General features: G+C 43.2%; 1 protein-coding gene across 6 annotated transcripts; it reads right to left on the bottom strand.

Moving 5' to 3' along the window:
• Positions 1-25: 25 nt before the first annotated feature.
• Positions 26-17,068, bottom strand: LOC110534579 (E3 ubiquitin-protein ligase TRIM21). Of its 6 annotated transcripts, none has more exons than XM_036953859.1 (16): positions 16,815-17,068; positions 8,278-8,810; positions 6,928-7,508; positions 6,548-6,643; positions 5,968-6,123; positions 5,544-5,621; positions 5,197-5,335; positions 3,613-3,663; positions 3,457-3,507; positions 3,301-3,345; positions 3,151-3,195; positions 2,902-3,048; positions 2,409-2,462; positions 2,203-2,229; positions 1,791-1,966; positions 26-1,590 (listed from the first exon to the last, which is right to left on the bottom strand). In XM_036953859.1, exons 2-16 carry the CDS (start codon positions 8,414-8,416, stop codon positions 1,216-1,218), a joined length of 2,160 nt encoding a protein of 719 aa, XP_036809754.1. In that variant the 5' UTR covers positions 8,417-8,810; positions 16,815-17,068; the 3' UTR covers positions 26-1,215. The 6 variants fall into 6 exon arrangements, with proteins under 6 accessions (XP_036809754.1, XP_036809758.1, XP_036809753.1 ...); XM_036953858.1 differs by having other exon boundaries at positions 28-1,590; positions 6,928-7,511; positions 16,815-17,067; XM_036953861.1 differs by having other exon boundaries at positions 29-1,590; positions 2,998-3,048; positions 6,928-7,511; positions 16,815-17,066.
• Between the last annotated feature and the right edge of the window lie 1,452 nt (positions 17,069-18,520).

Below are 18,520 nucleotides of genomic sequence, written 5' to 3'. Positions count from 1 at the left end.
AATAGCCTATACAATACTGTACTAGAAAGTTCAAGAAGATGGACAACTCAAGGTCAGGGTTATTTTAGAAAAATTCATGCAATGATTTATTAGATTAGCCTCCAATTGAACTCCTATTACAACATGATTCAAATATATTCTGTCACTAATATAGTTTTCCAAAAAGTATTCAGTCTCATTCACCCCAGGCTATCCAATATGTTGAGCGTGAAAAACCCAGCAGCGTTGCAGTTCTTGAGACAAACCGGTGAGCCGGGCACCTACTACCATACCCCTTTCAAAGGCACTTAAATCTTTAGTCTTGCCCATTCACCCTCTGAATGGCACACATACGCAATCCATGTCTCAATTGTCACAAGGCTTAAAAATCCATATTTATCCTGTCTCCTCCCCTTCATCTACACTGATTTAAGTGGATTTAACAAGTGACATCAGTAAGGGCTCATAGCTTTCACCTGGATTCACCTGGTCAGTCTGTGTCATGGAAAGAGCAGGTGTTCTTAAAGTTTTGTCCACTCTGTGTAGAATACGATGACTAAATTGACTGGCTCATGAAGGATTCTTTGTCTTTGTGTTTGTCTCTGGGTCTTACTCAGTGGCTCCCAGTCCACATAGTTTACATTTGGTTTATTGTGGACATTCTTCAAAAACTGGATTGTAATGTACAAGTAATATGTTTTATTTGTAATGACTGTGGTTATGTCACAAATAACACACTATTCCCTATAGTAATGCAATACATAGGACCCATGGGGCTCTGGTCAAAGAAGCAGACTATATGTGAATAGGGAGCCATGTGAGACACATATGACCCTATATAGACAGATTAATCCATCGTGTGATGAGGACAGATGGTGAAATCCTTAATTCTCAGACTGATGGACTGTAGTCGGTTGTATTGGTCAAAATGATCAGTCCAATCCAGACTCAGTATCCAGATTATCCATTGGTCAGCTCCATAGAACACAGGAGGTCATTTTGAATGGTTCTAAGAGACTGTATTTCATTCCAGAAAATTGTTCCCTCTCTTCTAGCCTTGTTCCCTTCCCTATGTTGACATGAGACATCTGGGTATATTGGGCGCATCAGCTATAGCTTCCCCCATATTGCTTTGACCTATCCAGTCCCGTGCTATTGTCTCAGTGAAGAACATTGAACAAGGACAGACTGAAGGAAACTACCTTTAGGAATGAACAAAAAAAACTAAAACCCATCTCAGTCCACCAGAGGCATCGAGACAGGACAAATGATGAGCGGCGCCTCGTTCCTGCCAGACTTATTGGTGCAAGGGCTGAAGAAGGGATGAATGACATCCGAGAAGCTGTCGGTGAATGTATAGATGAGCATCTTAGCGTCCACGTTATAGAAGGACACCTGTCCCTTATCACAGTCTACGTAGATCCCTATACGGTTGGGTTTGTGGTTGAGGCCCAGCGCTGTCGATGGTTCCGTTCGGAACGCGTAGTCGTTCTTATCCCGGAGACTCAGGAACCAGTAGCCGTGGGCGGGGCTTACTATGATCTTCCCTTTCCTGTTGATGGAGTGGCTAGCCACGCCCAGGTCCCAGTCCGTCTTCCCACCCACCTCCACCTACGAATACAAATCACCCAAAATCATAATCAGTACACTACAATACAACATCATGCTATACAACAACACTGGAGGGTGAGCACATGTATATTCACATCATCTCTGGCATACAGTCCCGCCATCTATCAGGCCCCATTATGACCCACTGTTCTTTAGCCTGATGGCTGTTGGAATGAAACTAGCCCTGCTTCTGTGCTCACCTCCCAGTAATGGCGTCCCGAAGAGAAGGCCTGGCGCCCGAGGACGCAGACTACACGGTCAAAGCGCTCGGGGCCGTCCGCCACGGGCTGGTAGCGGTCCCAGCAGCGCACCTGCTTGCCGTCGTCGGAGATGAGCAGGCGTGGGTGGGCGGTGAGGGGGTCCAGGGTGATGTCCACTGAGAGGGAGAGGAGGGGAGAGGTAGAAGGGGAGGGGGGGGGCAGAGAGAGAGACATACAGAGGGAGAGAATGAGTGGGGGAGAGAAAGAGAGAACAGAGGCATAGAGAAAGAGGGAGAAAAAGTCATCAATCACCAATCAAGAGTTCAATCAGCAGTTTTGTGTCTATAACTAGCAGGAATGTGCTTGACACATGAACACAGAAAACATGATACAGGAAGAAGGAAGTACATACCTGCATATTCCTGCACTCTCCTCACCTCTGGAGAGAGAGAGAGAGAGAGAGAGAGAGAGAGAGAGAGAGAGAGAGAGAGAGAGAGAGAGAGAGAGAGAGAAGGAGAGAGAGAGAGAGAGGTGTTAAACCATCTAACCCCTGATCAAATACTGTATGTATTATCACATGACTGGGACTTTGAGTTAATAATTGAATCAAAGCCTTACTTGGTTTTGGATTTCTTCCCACTGACTGGTCTGGTTGAGGTTGAGAAAGCCAATCTGGCCAAACAAAAGAGAATACATGTAATTAAACAACGGGTGGGTCTAATCCTAAATGCTGATTGGTTAAAATCGCATGGTAACCAAACTAATAGAATGAACGACCAGCCGGCTTGGGTAGCAACCCTAGATCTGTGTCGGCTTATATCTTGTGGAAGGATGAAATAGTTTGAATATATTAATCAAGTCAAGCTTTTAATGAAAATATGTCAATCGTTATTTGAATATGTTAGTAACCCGTTGTACAAAAGTGACGATGCCCTCGAAGCCGGTGTTTGGAGGATATATTCGTCTCGGGCCTAACAACATTGTACCAATTTATCCTCCAAACACCACCATCTCGGTCATTATACCTTAATTAGACACTTTATGTATCATTGGTAACTGACACATATGGAATGGGCCTGTGCGTGTGAAAGAAACAGGAACAGATCCAAACCTGGACTTCCTACAGAGTGTTCTGGAGGAGGTGGAGAACGCAAACCTGGACTATCTCTTCCTACAGAGTGTTCTGGTGGAGGTGGAGAATGCAAACCTGGACTATCTCTTCCTACAGAGTGTTCTGGTGGAGGTGGAGAACGCAAACCTGGCAAAACAATATCATGTAATCAAATACAGTGTTATTATTAGAAACAAAAGGAAAGGGATGAGTGTGACAGAAGCAGCCGTGAATTAATTAAAATCTTACTTGGACTACTTCTTCCCAGGGACTGGTCTGGTTGAGAAGGTAAATCTGGCCAAACAAATTAGAATACAGGAAATCAATTACTGTATGAATTATTAGACATATGTTGGGTCTGTGAGTGTGACAGAGACATGAATGTTATCTTGGACTTACTTGGACTATTTCTTCCGACAGCATAGTTTGGTTGAGAAAGCAAACCTGGCCAAACAAAAGAGAATACATCAAATCAATACCGTATAGATTATTAGACACATGGAATGGGAGGAGCTGGGACTTTGAGTGTGACACAGGCATGAATGAAAATCATACTTGGACTACATCTTCCCACAGATTGGTCTGGTTGAGGTTGAGGACGCAGACCTGGCCAAACATAAGAGAATGCATTAATCAATATCAGACACATATTGATCATAATTAACATTAAAAGATACAGATGGGATGGTACTTTGAGCGTGTAGACCTTACTTGGAATATTTCTCCCCACGGATTGGTCTGTTTGAGGTTGAGGACGCAGACCTGGCCAACAAAAGACAATGCAGTGTATGGGTCTATAGGTTCTCAACTGGTTTTGCCTTGGGACCCTAAATTAACTAGGTTGTCTCAGTCACAACACAATATTTGCAATGGGAAAAATAATCTGCAAAATATAATCTGAAAAACTATTTTTAATTCTGTATTGATTTTAAATATAGCAATTATATGACAAGGGAACAATATTCCCACCTCTTTCATTGTCAATAAATACATTTTTCCCATGTTCTTGATGAAGATTGTTAATAAACTCACCGGTTTGAGACAATAAAATCAACCAAAATAGTGCTGCTAATAGCTTTATATTGAAAATACTGTGATTGAAGACTAATTGTTCAGAGATTAAATTATATAAAACAAATGGAATTTCATTATCATTTATTCACACTCTCTACCTGGTTTAAATTGTTTAAGTTCAGACTGGAGTATTTTTTTATTAAATCTTTTGTTTATTTTACTGACACAAACAACCCATTCAAAACCGCTTGCGACCTAAATTTGGGTCACGACCCACCAGTTGAGAATCGATGGTCTACATCATCCTCCACATATTGTATTGTAGCCTAGTCGTGTTCATAAAGTAAAGTTAGACCGTCTCAACACTACAGTATTGTAGCCTAGTAGTGCTCATGAAGTAAAGTTAGACCGTCTCAACACTACAGTATTGTAGCCTATTAGTGCTCATAAAGTAAAATTAGACCATCTCAACACTACAGTATTGTAGTCTAGTCATGTTCATAAAGTAAAGTTAGACCGTCTCAACGCTACAGAATTGTAGCCTATTAGGGTTCATAAAGTAAAGTTAGACCATCTCAACACGACAGTATTGTAGCCTAGTAGTGTTCATGAAGTAAAATTAGACAGTCACAACACTACAGTATTGTAGCCTATTAGGGTTCATAAAGTAAAGTTAGACCATCTCAACACTACAGTATTGTAGCCTAGTAGTGCTCATAAAGTAAAGTTAGACCATCTCAACACGACAGTATTGTAGCCTAGTAGTGCTCATAAAGTAAAGTTAGACCATCTCAACACTACAGTATTGTAGCCTAGTAGTGCTCATAAAGTAAAGTTAGACAGTCTCAACACTACAGTATTGTAGCCTAGTAGTGCTCATAAAGTAAAGTTAGACAGTCTCAACACTACAGTATTGTAGCCTAGTAGTGCTCATAAAGTAAAGTTAGACAGTCTCAACACTACAGTATTGTAGTCTAGTCATGTTCATAAAGTAAAGTTAGACAGTCTCAACACTACAGTATTGTAGCCTAGTAGTGCCCATGAAGTAAAGTTAGACCGTCTCAACACTACAGTATTGTAGCCTAGTAGTGCTCATAAAGTAAAATTAGACCGTCTCAACACTACAGTATTGGTGATATTCTCTGTTTGTCACTTGCAACAACCCAGCGAGCAAAAGTGGTAAAATCTTGACGTAATTTCAACCAGTTTTGCCCACTTTGAAACTGATAGTACTCATAGATAGAATGTATAGGAGTTCTACAACGGTCAGCCATAACTCACAGATCTCCGGCAGTCTCTTGAGCTCCTCCCGAAACCGCTCCACCATTTGATTGACAGTCAGAAGCACCGCCCCTGAGGTGAGGTCAGAGGTCACAACAGCATCCGACCAATCCCTGGTCTGAGGCGGCGTGGAGAATGTCTGAGAAGAGGAATAAAGAGAATGGAGGAATAAATGAATTAGAAAAAACAAGAGGCAAGATAATTTTAAATGAAGAGAATGGAAAGGAAAAGTACCTCACCTTGTAACTAAGGTAACTAGAGGAAAAAACGGTTTCAAAAAAGGTAGAAATTGTTGAAAAGGATGAATAAAGACGAAAAAGATGTGATGAACAGAAAGAGTCTCTAACCTTGAAGAAAAGTACGTAGTCGTCAGACTGGGCTAGCTGGGTGAGGGTAGCGCTTCTCTTCCTCAGCTCAGAGATCTCCTATGATAGGAAAGAAAAGACAATAAATACTTTATTACTAATAATCCCAGAGGGAATTGGTTTGTCAACCATTGTAGCAACACAGTCACAAAGACAACAATCACCAATATCAGTAGCTTAAAAAGATAGCAACATGAATTGATTTTATTGATCACCTACTGAAGATGTAAATGAGCTGTTTAGCCAAATCTAGTACAATGCATCACATTTCGTGTGATTTAAGTTTTAATAATATTGTGTCAACTCCGCCTTCTCTGCTATTGATATGATTGTCCTCTTGATGAAATACACAATTCTCTCTGAAATAAAACATTCACTCAAATAAAATGAATGAATAAAAAGAGACCTGCTCTAGGTCTCTGATGAGGGTCTGTCCTCGGTGCTGTGCAGCCCGCTGTGACATCTCTATCACCTCCAACAGCTCTGCCTGGCTCCTCTCCACAGAGCTCACCAGGGCAGAGAACATATGCATGCTGCCTGCTGTCTCATGCTCCGCACACACCTGGGGAGGGAGAGAGAGAGAGAGAGAGAGAGAGAGAGACAGGTAAAGAGGGAGAGAGAGAGAGAGGGAGAGAGAGAGGGAGAGAGAGAGAGGGAGAGAGAGAGAGAGAGGGATGATGAGGGGCAGGGAGAGAGGATGGAAAGACAAAGAGGGGGGGGGGGAGAGAGAGGGAGAGAGAGGGAGAGAGAGAGAGAGAGAGAGAGAGAGAGAGAGAGAGAGAGAGAGAGAGAGAGAGGGATGATGAGGGGCAGGGAGAGAGGATTGAAAGACAAAGAGGGGAGGGAGAGAGAGGGAGAGAGAGGGATGATGAGGGGCAGGGAGAGTGTGTGTGTGTGTGTACTGTGTGTGTGTGTGTCTGTGTCTGTGTGTGTGTGTGTGTGTGTACTGTGTGTGTGTACTGTGTGTGTGTGTTCCAGACACCCACCTGTATGTTCTCCAGTGATGTCCTGATGTCCTCCACCTTCTTTTCTCTCTGTGTGATCATGTCCCTCAGCTCTGCCTCTGTGATTTCCAACTGAGACTGCATACAGAAACAGACCTGAGTCAACATAATCCAATGTACTTATTCCTTATTCCTAGTACGTACATATCTACCTCTAACTCGAAGCATGTGATTAACACAATTTAAATATGTTTCAATCACCCAGTCTCTTTTGTGTAGAGTTGATTAAACTGACTATATAGCTTTGGGTAATACAGTATGTTTTCATTTCTACAGTAGTAGCATTGCAATTGGAGTACCCTACATCTCCATCAGAATTAGTTCACACACCTCTGCTCCTCCACCTCTGTCCCTCTCCCTACCTTCTTAATGAGCCACTCTCTCTTGGCTGGTATAACCTGGTGTCCATGGTGCTCTCCCTCCATGCACACTGCACACCCACACGTCTGGTCTGTCCGGCAGAAGAACTCCAGCCCCCTCTGGTGTTCAGGACAGAGAGGCGCGTCTGTGAAGGAATCAGCCGGCCCGCTCAGGGTGTATCTGCGTGGGACAACAGGAGGGGCGGGGGGCGAGAGGGTGGTGGTGTTGGAGGAGAAGGGTGAGGGCGGGTGGGGGTGGAGGACGGGCGGAGGGGTTCTGGAGTTCGAAGGTCGTTGGAACCTGGTCTTCATCTCCAACAACAAATCCCCAGGCATCACACCCATCCCTGGGGGTCTTGGAGGGACCGGAGGACGCTCAACCCCGTATGACACCCCCTCATTTCCACCGCCACCCCAACCTTGACTCTCAATCCCTCCTTCAAACACCATGGCCCCCCGGTCCAATCCGTCTGCCATCTTCTTAAACTGCTCGGTGATCTCCTTCAGGGTGCGGTTGATGTGAAGTTCCGGCCTCTTCCTGAAGCTCTCCTTACACAGCGGGCACACACACGTCTTCCCTCCTCCTCCTTCAACAACAAGTTACAGTTCATTTCATTCATTCACATGGCGGAATACAATTGATCTCTGAATGGGGATGTGATGAAATAGGCCTACTAATAGGAAACAACCAATAAGATTGCATGGATGTAAGTTGTTGCATGTATTGGGCTCATGTACATACAAACAAATGTACATTTATATTTCAGGTAGTCTACAGTATATAGGCCTATGTACATTTATATTTCAGGTAGTGTACAGTATATAGGCCTATGTAGATTTATATTTCAGGTAATATACAGTATATAGGCCTATGTAGATTTATAGTTCAGGTAATATACAGTATATAGGCCTATGTACATTTATGTTTCAGGTAATATACAGTATATAAGCCTATGTACATTTATGTTTCAGGTAATATACAGTATATAAGCCTATGTACATTTATGTTTTAGGTAATATACAGTATATAAGCCTATGTAGATTTATGTTTCAGGTAATATACAGTACATAAGCCTATGTACATTTATGTTTCAGGTAATATACAGTATATGAGCCTATGTACATTTATGTTTCAGGTAATATACAGTATATAAGCCTATGTACATTTATATTTCAGGTAATATACAGTATATAAGCCTATGTACATTTATGTTTCAGGTAATATACAGTATATACGCCTATGTACATTTATGTTTCAGGTAATATACAGTATATAGGCCAATGTAAACATACAAACAAATTTACATTTATATTTCAGGTAGTCTACAGTATATACAAATCCACAATACATACCATCCCAGTAGGTGGAGATGCAGTCCAGACAGTAGCTGTGACCACAGGGTGTGGAGACTGGGTTGGTGAACACATCCAGGCAGATAGAACAGATGAACTGATCCTCAGAGAGGAAGCCACCCGGTCCGGAGAGAGCCATTCTGGGGAAAATGGTAGAGCTAGTGGTCTGGACCTCTGCTGGGGAGACGGTAAGCCTGGCTGGTAGGGCTACTGGTCTGGACCTCTGCTGGGGAGACGGTAGGGCTGGCTGGTAGGGCTACTGGTCTGGAGCTCTGCAGGGGAGACGGTAGGGCTACTGGTCTGTAGCTCTGCAGGGGAGACGGTAGGGCTGGCTGGTAGGGCTACTGGTCTGGAGCTCTGCAGGGGAGATGGTAGGGCTACTGGTCTGGAGCTCTGCAGGGGAGACGGTAGGGCTACTGGTCTGTAGCTCTGCAGGGGAGACGGTAGGGCTGGCTGGTAGGGCTACTGGTCTGTAGCTCTGCAGGGGAGACGGTAGGGCTGGCTGGTAGGGCTACTGGTCTGGAGCTCTGCAGCTAGGGGGCAACAGAACACAAGTGTTAGGTGTCATAAAAAAAGTTTGTTGAGAGGAATCTGCCCAGCCCAGAGGGAGCCTGGATGGGGCTGGGGCTGGGGCTGGGGCTGGGGCTGGGGCTGGGGCTGGGGCTGGGGCTGGGGCTGGGGCTGGAGGCTGGGGCTGGGGCTGAGGCTGAGGCTGGGGCCGGTGAGACGCTAGGGCTGGCTGGTAGGGCTACTTATCTGGATCTCTGCAGCTAGGGGACAGGAGCTCCCAGGTATCAGGTGGATTGAGAGTGTGTGTAAATGTCCCTTTTGTTTAGGTAATGTCTGTCAGCACTGTATTACTTAACACACACACACACATACACACACACACATACACACACACACACACACACACACACACACACACACACACACACACACACACACACACACACACACACACACACACACACACACACACACACACACACACACACACACACACACACACACACACACACACACACTGTGTCCTCCACAAAGGAACATTTGTCTCAGTCAAGCATGGCTGCCTGTGAGATAATGTGGAAGAATGTGGTCTGTGCACTCTGACTGATGTTTACCCTAGTTAGCTCACACAGTAGGCCTGTATCTGTCACATCAGACAGGGGGTGGAATGAAGTAGGACCGGCAGCACAGAGGAGACCTCAACCAGCGCTGATACTATCGCCTATTGCAACATGGTAAAAACAACCTGGTCTGGTTGGAGAAAACAAGGATCAATAGGCCTTCAGGCTGTTGTTAGGCCACAGCCTCTGCCTGACAGGAAACATCTTTAAACATGCACTATAACTAGGCAATATGTTTAAAACACAAAATAAGACTGCTAGTAATCCTCACTTACTCGTTTGCACTCTGTAACCTAAACTGCTATTTGGGGCTCACACAATGTTACTTTCACAAATCACTACCTAGACAATGTCACTACCACACATGCTATGTCAAAACCACCCAGGCTATGCCTTGACCACCCAGCCTATGTCATGACCACCCAGCCTATGTCATGACCACCCAGCCTATGTCATGACCACCCAGCCTATGTCATGACCACCCAGCCTATGTCATGACCACCCAGCCTAAGTCATGACCACCCAGCCTATGTCATGACCACCCAGGGTATATCATGTTCGTAGTACTTATTATTATCTTTCATTTGTTTATGGTTAATGTCAGTAGCCATACTAGGGTGGCCACATGTAAAATATCCATATGCACGCACACACACACACACACACACACACACACACACACACACACACACACACACACACACACACACACACACACACACACACACAGAGAGAGAGCTCATGGGGTTTAAGGTGGAAGAGAGCAATACAAATTTAAATTACGTCATCATTTCTCAACGTTTGTACGGACAGATGTAGTCTATTGAATCTCATTATAGAATATGCCCAAATGCATCCTCCAATTGCAACATCTGCCTATGCCTACACATATAGTCTCAAGAAAAACATCTATATTTTGAATGAAGTTTGACGAAATGACCTTCTATACAGTATTTCCACCTAATACAGCTACTTACTTACTTTTGCAGCTCTTCCTCAGAAGCAAACTTGTAAGGCATAACTTTCCTCTCCAAGGTTACCTGGAATTTTGCCTTTCAGGATTTGAAAAATATGATTGGTTAACCATTGGCCTATGACATGTCTTGCGCTGCACTGGGCTGCATGGCATGTCAGATCTTAAAAATGATTGAAGAACACATGTTTAACATCACCAGTAGGTTTAGGCTACCACATCCTTACGATATTATATATATTTTCATAAGCGCAACGTGACCGCAAGTGACAGGTCGGAATATTTGATCAAAATTGGGGACAAATCAGCCTTTTGTTTTATAAGTTAGTAGTGTTTGAATTTGTTGATAAAATGCATGACATGAATGACATGATTGGCTTTGGTCACCCAAAGCCATACTGGTTTAAATAGAATGCACTTCTTCACTTCCTTCACTGTGTTATCTCATACTAATGTTCTCTTGCAGGAAAATCCACAGGCACTTGCCATCTCTCTTATCATGCATCTGTACCTTGAGTACTACTTCTCATCAACTATCAGGTGACTAGGCAACGTGAAATCAATGACATAATACTTCCATTTCCATCATCTATTGGATGCAGATAAATGTACAGAGCTGGCTATCAAAGACACGTATTTTGTGGGACAAGACTCACAGTCACACAGGACTTAAAGTTGATAGAACTCAAAATGTGGTAGACTCCTATGTAGGCCAACACACAAGGGACCAGGGCCAGATTAATGCAGGAGATTACCAGGGCAGAAGCCCCTGGGGGTCCCAGGCCCGTGGTGGGCCCAGGCTGTGGCAGACCCAAGAGAGAGCAAAAAAAATGATTTACTTAAAAAATATATATTTAATAATAAAGGAAATATATTATGTATCTATTATTTATTTTAATATTACATATCAGGGGTACTTAGCTCTTACCCTTCGAGGCCCGGAGCCTGCTGGTTTTCTGTTCAACTAAATAATTAATTGCGCCGACCTGGTGTCCCAGGTCTAAATCAAATCAAATATTATTGGTCACATACACATGGTTAGCAGATGTTAATGCGTGTAGCGAAATCCTTGTGCTTCTAGTTCCAACCATGCAGTAATATCTAACAAGAAATCTAACAATTTCACAACAACTACTTTATACACACAAGTGTAAAGGAATGAATAAGAATATGTACATATAAATATATGGATGAGTGATGGCCGAACGGCATAAGCAAGATGCAGTAGATGATATAGAGTACAGTATATACATATGAGATGAGTAATGTAGGATATGTAAACATTATATAAAGTGCCATTGTTTAAAGTGACTAGTGATACATTTACTACATCCAATTTGTTATTATTAAAGTGGTTTGAGATTTGAATCAGTATGTTGGCAGCAGCAACTCATTATTAGTGATGGCTGTTTAACAGTCTGATGGCCTTGAGATAGAAGCTGTTTTTCAGTCTCTCAGTCCCAGCTTTGATGCACCTGTCCTGACCTCGCCTTCTGGATGATAGCGGGGTGAACAGGCAGTGGCTCGGGTGGTTGTTGTCCTTTATGATCTTTTTGGCCATCCTGTGAGAGGTGGTGTAGGTGTCCTGGAGGTAGTTTGCCCCCGGTGATGCGTTGTGCAGACCTCACTACCCTCTGGAGAGCCTTACGGTTGTGGGCGAGCAGTTGCCGTACCAAGTCAAATTTCTTCAGCCTCCTGCGGTTGAAGAGGCGCTGTTGCGCCTTCTTCACCACACTGTCTATGTGGGTTGACCATTTCAGTTTGTCTGTGATGTGTACGCCGAGGAACTTAAAACTTTCCACCTTCTCCACTACGTTTTACTAATGTTTTACTCACGTTGGCTGCTGTGAAGGAGAGCCCACAGGTTTTGGAAGCAAGCCGTGTCGGTGGCACTGTATTGTCATCAAAGCGAGCAAAGAAGTTATTTAGTTTGCCTGGGAGCAAGACATTGAGGTCCGCGACGGGGCTGGTTTTCTTTTTGTAGTCCGTGATTGACTGTAGACCCTGCCACATACCTCTCGTGTCTGAGCCGTTGAATTGTGACTCTACTTTGTCTCTATACTGACGCTTAGCTTGTTTGATTGCCTTGTGGAGGAAGTAGCTACACTGTTTGTATTTGGTCATGTTTTCGGTCACCTTGCCCTGATTAAAACCTGTTAAGGATATGGCAGACATACGCCCCCTTTGGAGAGATTGGGTACCCCTAGTAAACTGGAAAAAAAATCTGTCAAAAATTGCTAATATATGCAAATAAAAATTATTATTGGATAGAAAACACTCTAAAGATTCTAAAACCGTTGGAATTATGTCTGTAAGTATAGCAGAACTCACAGGGCAGGCATTCTTCCAAACTAGTTTTTGTGGCCATGAAAGTTGGAGCAACTTTGACGTCATGGCCCCCACCCTTCCCAACCAGTTATGATTCTGGGGAGACTCTTCCGCTAGATGTCCTCTTTCAGTAGAGCTTTGAATCGTTCAAATCCCGCGAGAATTGACCCTATGGGAGTGAAATTAGTGTGTGCCACGAGAGAATAGGCTGTGCGTTAGGGCGCGAATTGGTCCCAGCCATTCCTTTGTTCCAGCACTCAAGAGAAGGGCAGACGATGGCCGATTGAATTGAAGTTTGTTTTGCGTGTCTAAAACATCATAAAGCTTGCTTCTGCACTTAGTTTGACCTGTTTAGTCGACATATAATATGTAATTTTGAAGTTTTGATGCGCAACTTTTCCGGACCAGAGGACGTTTTGGGTGCATTTCAGCTGATGTTATTAGCAGTAGCTAATACAAAGACGCAAGACTTGAAACCAAACGATGTATTGGGTAAGTATGAAGCCTTCCAGAACATTCTGAACGAAGACCATCGAAGGTAAGGGAATATTTATGCTTAAATCTGTGTTTCTGTTGACTCCAACATTACGTAGAAATGTAGCTTGGAACTGAACGCTGTCTCAGCATATGGAATAGTGTGCGATTTCTGTAATGTTAAAAATAAATCTAACACAGCGGTTGCATAAAGAAGCAGTGTATCTTTCTAACTATATGTAGAACATGTATATTTAGTCAAAGTTTATGATGTCTATTTACGTTATCTTGCCGCGCTACATAGATTTCCTGCGGGCATTTTTGAGTAATTTCTGAACGTGAACTCACTGTAAATGGACATTTATGGATATAAATGGCATATTATTGAAAAAAAAAATATGTACTGTGTAACATGTCATATTACTGTCATCTGATGAAGATTTTCAAAAGGTTAGTGAGCGATTTATTTTTTAATCCTGCGTTTGTTGATTGCATGTTTTGGCTATTCAAATGAGCTGTGTCTGGTGGTGGTTTTACATATATATGTGCTATGTTTTCGCCGTAAAACATTTTAGAAATCTGACTTGCTGGCTAGATGAACAAGGTGTTTATCTTTCATTTGAGCTATTGGACTTGTTAATGTGTGGAGGTTAAATATTTTTAAGAATATTTTTGCGTTCCATGCGCCACCGTTTCAGCTGAACGTGGGAGGGTTGAGTCCCAATTGGGAACCAGTATCGTAGACAGGTTAAAAGCAGTAGTTTGCACTTTCAGTTTTGCGCGAATGCTGCAATCAATCCACGGTTTCTGGTTGGGGAAGCTTTTAATAGTCGCTGTGGGTACAACGTCACCGATGCACTTGCTAATAAACTCGCTCACCGAATCAGCAATTACATCAATGTTATTGTCCGACGCTATCCGGAACATATCCCAGTCCACGTGATCGAAGCAATCTTGAAGTGTGGAATCAGATTGGTCTGACCAGCGTTGAACAGACCTGAGCAGACCTAGCTGGGAGCAACAAAAATGGAGTCGTGGTCAGATTTTCTGAAAGGAGGGCGAGGGAGGGCTTTGCTTGCGTCGCGGAAGTTAGAGTAACAATGATCCAGAAATTTGCCAGCCCGGGTCGCTTATTCATTGTTTTCAGATTAGCCTTATTAAAATCCCCAGCTACAATAAATGCAGCCTCAGGATATGTGGTTTCCAGTTTACATAGAGTCCATTGAAGTTCTTTCAGGGCCGTCAAGGTGTCTGTGGGGATATACACGACTGTGATTATACTTGAAGATAATTCTCTTGGTAGATAATGTGGTCGGCATTTTTGATTGTAAGGAATTCTAGGTCAGGTGAACAAAAGGACTTGAGTTCCTGTATGTTGTTATGATGACACCACGACTTGTCAATCATAAGGCATACACCCCCTTCGTCTTCTTACCAGAGAGATGTTTGTTTCTGTCGGCGCGCTGCATGAAGAAACCAGGTGGCTGTACCGACTCTGACAACATATCCTTAGTGAGCCACGTTTTCGTGAAACAGAGAATGTTACAATCTCTGATGTCTCTCTGGAAGGTAACCCTTGCTCGGATTTCTTTTATCTTGTTGTCAAGAGTTTGGACATTGGCGAGTAGTATACTCGGGATCGGTGGGCGATGTGTCTGTCTACGGAGCCTGACCAGAAGACCGCTCCGTCTGCCCCTTCTGCGGCCCATTGTCCTGGGAGGTGGACCAAACAGAGGATCCGCTTCGGGAAAGTCGTATTCCTGGTGGTAATGTTGGTAAGTTGATGTTGCTCTTATATCCAATAGTTCCTCCCGACTGTATGTAATAAAACTTAACATTTCCTGGGGTAACAGTGTAAGAAATAATACATAAAAAAACTAAGTACTGCATAGTTTCCTAGGAACGCGAAGCGAGGCGGCCATCTCTGTCGGTGCCGGATACAGCCACAATCAGTAAATTAGAGGGGATCAATGAACAAATGCAGTGGAACTGGCTTTGAGATCCAGAGTTGAGTTCAAGCGTTATATATTATATGTACAGTATGTATGTAGTATATAATTAGTACTTTTTTACTGCAACCGCCAACCACAGGAAGACTCAGGAGCTCTCAGTGAGTGTAGACAGCCTGCTGCTGCCTGCTGCCGCTCTGATAATCATCAGATGGGGGAGGAGAAGAGGTAGGGGGCTGGCCCTGCCTTGATTGGGTAACTGATTATTAACATTCAAATAAACTGCATACTAAACTATTGTGACGGATCAATTGTGAGTTAGGGGCTGGGATCGAGCCTATAAGGGGGCCCAAGAGGCACATCCTTTTTAAATAAAAATGATGTTCTTTTTTTATTTATTATTGTTTGTTTTGATCAGACCACAGGAGGCCGCGCTCAATGTCGGAACTCATTTGAAAGCACTGAAGTCGGAAGTCCTTTTTTTTTCACAGCAAGAGTGGAGTTGACATAGTTATCCAATAGACTAACCGTTTTTATCACCATCCCAGAATCGTTCCGAAGTGCAATTTAAATCGCCCCAAAATGAAGATGAACCATCCAAAATTAAAATAGTCTACATATTTTGTTTAAAGTTTTGATATGCCAACATGGGTCTACTTGAGAACCTATGTCATTCACAGTCATTTAATTTGCTACTGAAGTAGATAAATGGGGCTGAGCCAGAAATTCACATGAAAAAATGGCCTGTAAAAAGGTCAACATTGTAATACTAGCGTATGTACATCTATTCTGTGTAGCCTGAATGTAGCTCTTTAGAACAGTGTGTTCCCATGAATTGCATTTTGGAACATTGACACATAACCTACTGCTTAGTGCGCATTGCTGCGCTTAACATGTGCAGAAGTAACAGCTCATTAACATTTTAAGCTAAACGCTCTAATCTCTTGCATTAGCTTTAACAGCGTATTATTATTACGTGTTTTGTATGTACAGTAGTTGTATGAATTTAGATATATCCTCCCAGAACTGTCCCAGAGTGGTTGAATCTTCCCAGACATTCCAGACATTTTATCATCACCGGGACAACAGGACACCCTTCATTTCGGAGCCCTGCCTATATACTGTAGTTAGCTACCTACGGGAGAAGTAGCTAGCTGGCTAGAAGGAGCTAGGCCTACTGTGGAATAGTACTAGGGAGATGGTCTGTGTTTTTGAGTTTACTCTACTGCTAGCTATTGTTAACTAGATATTTAAGTGACATCTATGTTGAGGCCTACTGTAGTTAGATATTGAAGGAGACACATGCAAAGTAGCTACGCCTTCCTAGTCTCAGTACTTCTACATTTTTCAGGACTAAGTTTGGGTCTCAACCTGAGACTTTCCCCACATTTACATATGCTTAGGCTTTCTTCACAAATTCACATGGCTCCTCCTGGTGTATATTTAGAGAATGGAAAAGAGCTAGCTCCAATATAATACTATCATACCAAGTCTGATGAAGTGTAGCAATTCTACAAACTAAGCACTACTGGCAAACCTACTTGTGATCCATCATGTGACAGGTGTACAATAGGCTAGTATTGGAGAAACACACACACACACAATGCACTGGCCCACATGAAAATATATGCAAAAGGCTTGCTTATTAGCTAGGACTTTATCATTTTGAGATGGACCTAGTACCTGTTCTGTAGTCCTTGAGACTTCCAAGTGGATAATGTCCAGTGTCCTGTCTTCTGTCAGTCTCCCCCTCCTCTATCTTGTTGTTCCTTGTTACACACTTTTCCCCTTTTCTCTCTTTCTGTCTTTTCCTCACTGCTCTCAACAGGTATCAAAAGTTAAACTGAGGATGTTGTCATCATGATGGAGTAACTGCAGACTTTACAGTTGGTTCCTTCCTCCCTCCCTCAGCCAATCCAACCAGCCAGACAGGTGTGCCGACCAGGTTCAGGTATGCATTTAATTCTCTTTCTTTCTCTCTCTCTCTCTCTCTCTCTCTCTCTCTCTCTCTCTCTCTCTGTCTCTCTCTCTCTCTCTCTCTCTCTCTCTCTGCCTCTCTTGCTCTCTCTCTCTGCCTTTCTTGCTCTCTCTCTCTCTCTCTCTCTCTCTCTCTCTCTCTCTGTCTCTCTGCCTCTCTTGCTCTCCCTCTCTCTGCCTCTCTCTCTCTCTCTCTCTCCTTTTCCATACCTGTCTGACATCCTCTAAAGGATTTGTAAGGATTAACTCATGGCACTGTTCTAGCAGTACCTCTCTTTACTCTCTCGCCTAAACCCCCTTAACTAAGGTAGCATTTCCCCAGAGATGGTGGCCCCTTGACGCACACAACCGTATTACATGTGTTTACTCTTGAGTGAGAGAGTGGCGGGCGGTGTAGGTCTAATAACATATCATTAGGCTTGCCAGACACAGGCTACACCTGTTAAATGTTATCACGAGAGGTAAGGCTTTTGTGGTTCCGAGCACATTCAACTACAATGGTGTCCTGTCTTGGAGGAAAAGTACACAGAGCTTAAAAAATCTAATCAAATCCAATTGTATTTGTCACATGCGCCGAATACAACAGGTATTTGATTTGACCTTACAGTGAAATGCTTACTTACGAGCTCTTAACCAACAATGCAGTTTTAAGAAAATACCCCCAAAACAGGAAGAGATAAGAATAACAAATAATTAAAGAGCAGCAGTAAAATAACAATAGCGGGGCTATATACAGGGGGTACTGGTACAGAGTCAATGTGCAGGGGCACAGGTTAGTCAAGGTAGTTGAGGTAATACGTACATGTAGGTAGACAGACCTTACCACCCGTCTTACTGGTTCTCCTATTCAAGTCCCCTTCAGGATCCGCCTCACGGTTATGCTATTAAACATAAAGTCTAAGTGATGTAATTGTATACTCCTTGAGTGTGCAAATAAAGAGTTAATGATTTGTAAGTCTTTGAAGAATTCTAGTAGCCACACAGACACCATACAGACACAATTAGAAGGAGAGGATTGTTAGCTCAGCAGCTGTGAGTGATGTTAGTGACGTGAGTGACATGACTGACGTGCCTTGTGTGTGAATGTGGTGCAGCAGATCAACTGACATTGACTGACAATTTCAAGTGTGTAATTTGAAAGTAGGCTAGATTTGTTTTAATGTGGAATACGACAACATTTGTGGTTTTATTCATACACATTGTCTACGTAAGAAGCCTGGTTGACCCAGCAAGTAGGCCTACAGCTTGTCCCATGGGTGTGTTCTCTTGCGCTGTCACCTGTTTTTAAGCTGCTATGACATTATGACAATAGCTAGAAGGTGCTGAATCTAACTAGACCTGAATAACCCAAATATGCACTTAAAAAACGTTTGTGTTGATCGACAAGATCACAGGTAAGTGGAAACATCACG

Source organism: Oncorhynchus mykiss, chromosome 19 (genome assembly GCF_013265735.2).
Source record: "Oncorhynchus mykiss isolate Arlee chromosome 19, USDA_OmykA_1.1, whole genome shotgun sequence".
Classification (NCBI taxonomy): domain Eukaryota; kingdom Metazoa; phylum Chordata; class Actinopteri; order Salmoniformes; family Salmonidae; genus Oncorhynchus; species Oncorhynchus mykiss.
Note: the sequence above shows the minus strand (reverse complement) of the source record. Positions and strands in the feature narration are given on the sequence as shown.